The 8,557-nt window shown below is 42.6% G+C and overlaps 1 protein-coding gene across 1 annotated transcript; it reads left to right on the forward strand.

The window, feature by feature from the left end:
• The first annotated feature begins 4,191 nt into the window (after positions 1-4,191).
• nr5a5 (nuclear receptor subfamily 5, group A, member 5) lies at positions 4,192-8,517 on the forward strand. Its single transcript, XM_053443007.1, has 7 exons — positions 4,192-4,470; positions 5,836-5,951; positions 6,028-6,169; positions 6,473-7,218; positions 7,329-7,448; positions 7,558-7,705; positions 7,891-8,517. Exons 1-7 carry the CDS (start codon positions 4,371-4,373, stop codon positions 8,136-8,138), a joined length of 1,620 nt encoding a protein of 539 aa, XP_053298982.1. The 5' UTR covers positions 4,192-4,370; the 3' UTR covers positions 8,139-8,517.
• The last annotated feature ends 40 nt before the right edge of the window (positions 8,518-8,557 follow it).

Here is an 8,557-nt window from a genome sequence, read left to right on the forward strand (position 1 = left end):
TCTCTTTGTTTCACTTGTTTCTGCAAGCATTTGAATACATGGATGTGTCTTAAATATACCGACTATATATATATATATTTTTTTTATTTTTTCTTTTTTTATAAATTGTTATTGCCTCAGTAACAAGCTAAATTTGAGCTTGCATTGGCCCGGGCCTTGAACGCATTGATCCAGGATGTTAAATAAATAGTGGCTCAACAGAAATGCTGCAAACAAAGGGAAATTGCCAAACTTCACCAAAAAGAAAAGTAATGTAAAAGGTTACGGTGCTTCAACCTTCTTTGCTGCTGTTGTTTAGTGTTCATAATGGAGTCCTTTAAGAAGGCAGAACTCAGTGGGAAATGATATTCAATGTGCAGAATTATGTTCTTAGAGTAGAATTTCAAATGTTACAAAGCTTATATTAGATTGTGCAGAGTACATCCTTCATGGTGTTTCCTGTGGCTATAAATGAAAACAAATATTTTGTCTCTCTGGAAATGTGAAATTTAAGTTTTATTATGAAAGTAATTTGAAATATTTGTGCAGTTTGTATTGAGGGTTTAACATCAGTTCAAACTGACAATATTTGTTGTAGTGTTTGTAGTTTGTTTAACAGGATAGTCCAACTTAAATCTTCTTTGAACTCTTCTCGGTTTGTTATTTAAGTCCCCCCCAGTTGTTCTTGTTCCTAATTTGCTTTAACCACAGGCATCTTATACTGTCTCTACAGTCTCTAGTGTTGTTTAGGTTATTGGTTGAGGGAGTGTCCAGTTTTCCTTTTAAAAGCAGGAGCCAGTTTTTCGAATGCAAGGAAAACAACACTCTGTCATGATGTAAGTACAGTTTTATTTTTCAGATCGTCTTAGATGGAAATCAGTAAATAGACATTTCTGTCTGCATGAATTGGGCTTGAACTTTTACTGGATGAGCAAAGTCAGCTTGTTAAGTCTGAATGAAAACCCTCTATCTATGTGTGTCCCAGGAGGCTTCTTTCAGGCCTTGTTGCCCTCTTGCTGGTGCTGACAGCTGAGGCCAATTTTGGGTAAGAAACCGGCAGTTATTCCCCTTTTAGCAGATTTCTGTAGTCAACCAAAGTTTCAGAGTGAAAAAGTGATTTTGAGATTTTATAATCTAATAGTAATAACTTTATTCGTCTAGCGCAAATCTAAACAGGTTGACAAAGTACAAATGAAGGAATACAAATAAAGGTGTTCAATTCAGTTAAATTTTTAAGCCAAATCTTAACGTATTAACGTCGCGACCTTGGCGACTGTGGAGAGAAAAAACTCCCTCATTAACTGGAAGAAACCTTCAGTAGAAGCAACAGGGTTACAAATGCTCACCTATAAAAACAGAGAGAAAGATTCCTCTGAGGCTGCGTTCTACTTCCGGTAACAGATATTTAGGCTAAAATGTAATGGATGTAATTGTTGAGTTAAGGCAAGCAATGTTTGAATGCATGCGTTGTGTGCTACTCAAACGTCACTGATCAGCTAATGAAGTAAACTGATGGATAACATGAATCACATTTTTACTCAGAGCCTGGCACAGGTAATTATTGCTATTGGCTGCACCAGTACCATTATAATAATGTTATTATTTCACAGGAACCTCTCCCAGCAGTCTCTGAAGTATGATCTAGTTTCTCAGACCGGGGATTTTGAGGTGAGTGTCTCTGAACAAGCGAAAAACATTTTCACATTTCAGGTGCCAGAAACTTCAAAATAAATACCCACTCATATTTGCTCGTGTCCATCAGGAACGAAACTATGAATCTGTGAAGTGGGCTTCAACTAATGAGAAGTCCCTCTCCAAGAACTTTGCAGCAACGGCTTCATTCAAACGCCTAATTAAATACTTCAGTGGTGCAATCTATTTATTCATGTTTTATTTAATAGCTTTCATAAACAGGTAGTCTCATTGAGATCAAGATTTATTTTTCAAGAGAGATCTTTGAACTAAAATAAAGAAATTGTAAGATTTAAGTGAGCTAACTTTTCCCATTAGTGGAATTATATTTCATAACTTTGTCATCCAGTCCTGCGGTACTGCCGCAAATAAAAAGTGCTTTAAAGCGACATTATAATTACTGTACTTGTGATCAGAGATACTTTGATTTAAGTTTTTTGTGCTTTTTGTTTTTTTGAGTTTGCGATATTATTCAAATTTGTGACATTTGAAAAAAAAACTTGATGTGCTCTCTTACTGTCTTCCTTTAGGAACGAAAGTGGAAATTGCATTTCCTGTTCTTTTTTAGAATACGTTTTAAAATATATTGGAAAGCTGCTGAATCTATGATCAGTTTCTTGCTGCCAGCTGAATATCAGACAAACCCCCCCAAACCCCTGGATGATATGGTAAACATGAAAAACACATCAACAATCTTTTGGCCATAGTTATCCTTGCACGTGTTTGATCTGATTCTGTGACATCGACCAAAAGCACTGGCAGTTAATCAGATTTGACTTGCAAGTGTCCATCCATGGCACGCCCGCCATGACAGTGTTCGCAAAGAAAAACAAAGGAAGGACGACAGCCATGTCTGACAAAACAATCGATCTGTCCGATGCTCTCGACCTACTTGGTCTGGAACACATGCAAAACTACTTCTATGCTGCTGTGTCGAACAGGTAAACAAATCCCAATCATTTTCGCAGCTATAATCAGAAAGAAATAATATGAGAAAAGTTAGTAGGTTTGAGTATTAGGTGACATTTTTTTTGTGTGCATGTGTGTGTGTGTGTGTGTGTGTGTGTGTTTGTGTGTGTGTATTTGTTCCTTGCAGTACGCTGACTACCTTGCCAGATGGTTCCAGCAGTTCCAGCAGTGATGACATGGACTAGTCGCCTGCCTGCCCAGATGTTGCAGCTGGACTTCTACTTAATGTCCACAAGTTATATTGTGTCATCTGCAGAAGCCTCTGATGAAAGCCCAGATTTAGATTTTGAATCAAATAAATAAAGACTAAGTTAGATGGGATGAAGGTTTTAACCTATTGTGTTTTCTTTTATATTCAATAAAGTCACCTTTTCACTGGGATTTATTGCTGTTTGTCTTGATTGGCCCTTCTCTTTCGACCAATATAAAAATTTAAAATATTGAAATCTAGAAGAGCATATGTCTGCCCAATATCACCATGTTAAAGAAGGTGGGCAAAAAAAACTGTGGATGAACCCATTTATCTGGATCTGCTACAAAATGTATAGGCAAATTTATTGAGACATGTCGCATAATTCCATGATGTGCTTCTTAATCCTGAAAAATATACTGGGCTAACAAACTAACAAACAGCAATGAATTTTCAACCATCCCCTTATGAAAATATATTTAAATTAACCTGACCCTGATTATTATGTGGATCGGCACCAGAATACATTCTGATAAATATCAGGCCCCTTCACATGTCTGATTTTATTTCATCAATATCCATAAATTATTCTCTGAGAAATCAACAAAAATATAGAAAAATACACTATCTCGGAATGTCAAAAACAATGGAAACAATCCTTGATCTGCCTTTTGATTCAGATTCCTTGGTTCTTCCACAACATGAACTCATTGGCGGAGATAATCAGCTGGTTTAGTATGAGGCCTTCAAAAAACAAGCAATTCTCAAGGCAGTTTAGAGCAATACTATTTAATACCACTAGATGGCCGTACTTAATTCCACCAGGGCAGAATTGCAGTGCTCTGTATTTTACCAGCACTTGTGGCTTTTTCTTTTGACATGCAACAGGGACCTTTAAATATGCTTTATTTCAGCCAGATTTTACATGAGCGAATCATCTGGTTACAATAGTAAGGGAACTATTTTAATGATTTCAGAATCTATTGACCTTTCCTGAATTACTTAATAAAGTGGACAATCGGCCTTTCGCTTGAGAATGAACAGCTGATGCTCAGTGAGTTCACGCATGAATGAACATTGGAAAGTACTGCAACTGAGTTGAGCTTTGAAATACTGATCAGTTCGAAACACATAAGCAATTGCTGATGATTTATCCAGGGTCAAATACACATTTTGGCCTGTAACCCTTCACAAACAAGTTGGACGTAGTTAGGTGCCTCATCTCTGATCACTTGTGAGCGACTTCACTACAGTGAGAATCCAGCAGGTGGCTATCTGACCCATGGAGGGACTGGTTGCTTGGCTGGCCTACCGACTGACTGACAATCTGTGTAGGAGTGCCAGTCAGGAGAGGTTTTATGACGCTCACTACAGATCGAAGTCCACCGTGGGCCTCAAACGACCATCAGTCCACCGGGGCTGCTCAGCCTGCCTGTTGGCCACTCTCTGTCGTGGCCGCGGCGTCTGTCTGGTCTCCTGATCTCTGCAACTATGAAGATCAGCCTGGAGTGACTGTGGAGTTCTGGACCCACCTGCCGGAATGGACCTAGCAGGTTATCAACCACAGCTGCCACAGCCTCTTGTCCACCACCCTGGCAGCTACCCGGACAATGAGTTCAATTCAGAGGGATCATCAACATGTGAGTGCAGGATGGACGTCCACTTGGTTGAACTTGTACAGGGTTAGAAAGGCATTGGTGTTTTGGATGTCCTGTTTTGAAAGTTGGAGCGTCTGGAAATCAGTGTCATGTTACTGATACGAAAGCGACAGTTATCACCTCAGCATGAAAATCCAGAGAGAAGAAAATGTATTAAAATGTTGTGCTACAGACATTCATTTAGAAGACTGGTTCCTATCACAGCCTCTGATATCTCAGCATTATGTAAGGGGTCATATCTGCTATCATAGTCAAGAAAATCAAGCAGAGAGATAAGGCACAGTCTGCAACAGAGGGACGGTCCTGTGCCGCTCTCAACACCTGAGCAATAAACATCAGGAGATGACACATTTCCATGACAGCAGCAGAGCAGACAAACAGCTGGCACTCCAATCGGAGGGTGTGTGTTAGATATCGATCCTCTTAATGGCCGACTTGAAGTATCACCTGCACGAGTGCCCCTCAAACAGCGTTCGTCGACATTATGTTATAACTAACATTACACCAACGAAAGGCAGGAGTGGACATTTTGTTTTAGTACAAATTAAAAGAAAAGAAAAACAAAGAAAATTGAAACTTTCTAATTTTCTAAATATAAATTTAAAGAACAATCTAGACATAATAAAAGGTCAACGAATAAACGCCATAAATCCAACGCTACCGTTAATTCAAGCGTCTCCCATTAGTCATTACTAATGGCGGCATTCAGTTATACTGTTAAACCTAATTTTCATTATCTGCTTTCTTTTTTTCTCATCATCTGGTTTTCTCTTTCTTTTTTCACTTAACAATGGTACAGAGCTGTAGTTCTGACAGGAATAACATGTGGCCCCTAAAGGGAGGTCTCTGATTAGATCTTATTGCGAATACTCCATTGGTTGTTTGAGGTGCGGGAAGTCACTATCCACATTATGAGACACCGCTGTTGAGAAAAGTTTGTCAGCTCTCGGGGGGCCCCCCTCATCGCCTGGGGGCCCCAAGCAGTTGCCGGCCTTGCTTCTTCACAAGCAGCGCCTCTATGTCCACTAACCAGATGCTCGGTGGTTCGATCCCCGGCGCTTCCAGATTACATTCTGACACAGATACAAGCTGCTGATCCCCTGATGAACTATGTACCTGTGCTGACAGTGAATGAATGGTGTGTGATAAAAAAAAGTGTTGAACTTAGAATGTATGAGTGAATGGGTGAATGTGATTTGTGATATGTAAAACGACTATATAAATACAATGCCTTAACTATTTATTGTTTGTATGACTATTACCAATGGAAGCAATATAACACAGTGAGAAGTCTGAGCAGCAGGAGCTTGTGTCACATTTGATTCAATGATAACTGTCGTTCTCCAGCTCGGGAGTTAAAGACAGAGCAACACGGCAGAGCAGAGGCCGAGGAGAGCTGTCCCATCTGTGGGGACAAAGTCTCGGGATACCACTATGGCCTGCTCACTTGTGAAAGCTGCAAGGTACGACACAGGCACCGGGCATAATAGTGATGCATGTCGTCACGTGCAATTTTCTTACAACTTTCTCTCTCTGCAGGGCTTCTTCAAACGCTCAGTGCAGAATAACAAGCATTACACCTGTGCCGATCGACAGAACTGCCCCATGAACCTTTCCCAGAGGAAACGTTGTCCTTCCTGCCGCTTCCAGAAGTGTTTGGCCGTGGGCATGAAGAGAGAAGGTGTCGTCCCCCCCCCCCCCCCCCCCCCCCCACACACACACACAGAAACATACATGTGTACTCTCATGCAGTAGGGCAGGTCTTCTGCTTCATTGCGACATGCCTTCTGTTCCACTGACAGGCATGGTCTTCTTCCATACGACTTATCTGAGGAGTCATAAACGAGTGCAAGTTGTGCCTGTAATGACCTAGATAACATATAATGACATGTGGAGGTAGAGTGGGGGGGACATATTATCATTTCAGGCAGTGTCCGGTAATGTGTGCTCAAACTTTCTAATCTGCTTCATGTCCTGTCAACAGCTGTAAGAGCAGATCGCATGAGAGGCGGCAGGAATAAGTTTGGGCCTCTGTATCGACGGGACAGGCAGATGAAGCAGCAAAGGGTTGACTCCCGAGCAAACACCGCTCCCTACAGGATTAAGATGGAAACTGCACGAAGACACTGGCCATCAGCTTCGAACGACCTTCACCCGATGAGCAGTCACACGAGCACTTTGTTGTCCTCTGATGCTTTTCATCAATCCCACGTGTATCCCTCGGGCACCGGGCAGTCGGGCGCGTCCATACCACTGGACTGCACAACGCACGCAGACAGGGGGCTCACTCCTCCATCCCTGCCCTGTCCTGGACTGTACCACCGCACTCTCCCTGGATTTGTCCAGGAGAAAGGAGAGATGGCTTTTGGCTGCAGCGCGGCTCCCTCAAATTATCCATTGCACCCAGCCCCAGACAGTTCCTTCACACCAAGAGGCACGCCAGCATCATCCCCCTGCTCCTCGAACACCGCTCTCTCCCAAGCTCTCATCCAAACCCACACTCCCCCGCCGGCCACGCTCACGACCAACTTCTTAAACCAACTCCTGGAGGGCGAGCAGGATGAGAGCCAGTTGTGTGCCAAGGTCCTGGCCAGCCTGCAGCGGGAGAAGGCCAGCCGAGGCAAACACGACCGCCTAAACACATTCAGCATCATGTGCAAGATGGCTGACCAGACGCTGCACGGCCTTGTGGAGTGGGCCAGGAACACTGCACTATTCAAGGAGCTCAAGGTGACAAACCATTAAGTCATGTCAATTCGTTGAAATCAGCTGTGTGATGGCACTTAGGTCAAAGGTTGTGTCCTCCTAATTTGAAGGTCAACCTTTTATACTTCACGTAGGTGGAGGACCAGATGTCCCTGCTTCAGAGCTGCTGGAGTGAATTGCTGGTCCTGGACCACCTCTGTAGACAGGTGGCCTATGGCAAAGATGGTTGCATATATCTGGTCACTGGGCAACAGGTACAACAGGCACAGAAAAACAGCCTCCTTGTGATAATCGCACATGTCTTTGGATTGTGGTCGTTCATCTAATCCACAGAATTATGACCTCCCTCTTGTTCTCATACAGATTGAGGTGTTGACCGTGGTATCTCAGGCAGGAGTGACACTGAGTAGCCTGGTATCCAGGACCCAAGACCTGGTGTATAAACTGAAGACACTCCAGTTAGACAGACATGAGTTTGTCTGTCTCAAGTACTTGGTGCTATTCAACCCCGGTGAGCTTTCCTTTTTAAAAGAAAAGTCATTAGCGTCTCCATAGACAATATATATGTTAGATGTATTGAGACTTTTAGTTTGCTCTTTTTCTGTCAGGCTTGCAGCTTCTGCTAGCATTGAATATGCATGCTCGTGTGTATTATGTGTTTATGATGAATGTACACACATCTTCTCCGTGCTCTAGATGTGAAACATGTGCAGAGTCGAAGGCAGGTGGAGCAGACTCAAGAGAGGGTGAACAGGGGCCTGATGGAGCACACGCAGCGAAGTCACCCAGGACACTCGGATAAGTTTGGCCAGCTGTTGCTTCGCCTGCCTGAGGTGCGAAGCATTAGCTTGCAGGTCGAGGAGTATCTGTACCAGCGCCATCTTCTGGGAGACTTGCCCTGCAACTCGCTCCTTACAGAGATGCTTCACACCAAGCACAACTGAGGTGGTGCTGTAAATGTTTGTACCTCATTTTCTGCTTTCCAGCTCCAAATGTCCTGTTTTTGTTTTTACTATTGATGATTGTTGCTAGAGTAAACGGGCATGATCTCTATAACAGCACTTTTGGTGATGGTGGCAGAAGGGATGCGTCATCCAGGATCAGCAGTGAGGGGGGATATTTACTAAACCTGTGACATGCTTTGCCCAAGTTCAAATTATCAACAGTATTACCACAGCCACACTGCCTTATAGAGAATTGGCCAGTGTTGTTGTGGGAGTTCAGATCAAAGTTCTATCATGATGTTTTCAGTGAGAAGGGAGAGCTTGGCTGTTCAAACAAGAAAGAAAAGTGCATTATTGAATAAAGAAATTTGGTTCTGCATTTGTGTTGCCTATGTGTTCAAACAATGCTGCATGCAAAT

This window comes from Pleuronectes platessa, chromosome 16 (genome assembly GCF_947347685.1).
Source record: "Pleuronectes platessa chromosome 16, fPlePla1.1, whole genome shotgun sequence".
NCBI lineage: Eukaryota > Metazoa > Chordata > Actinopteri > Pleuronectiformes > Pleuronectidae > Pleuronectes > Pleuronectes platessa.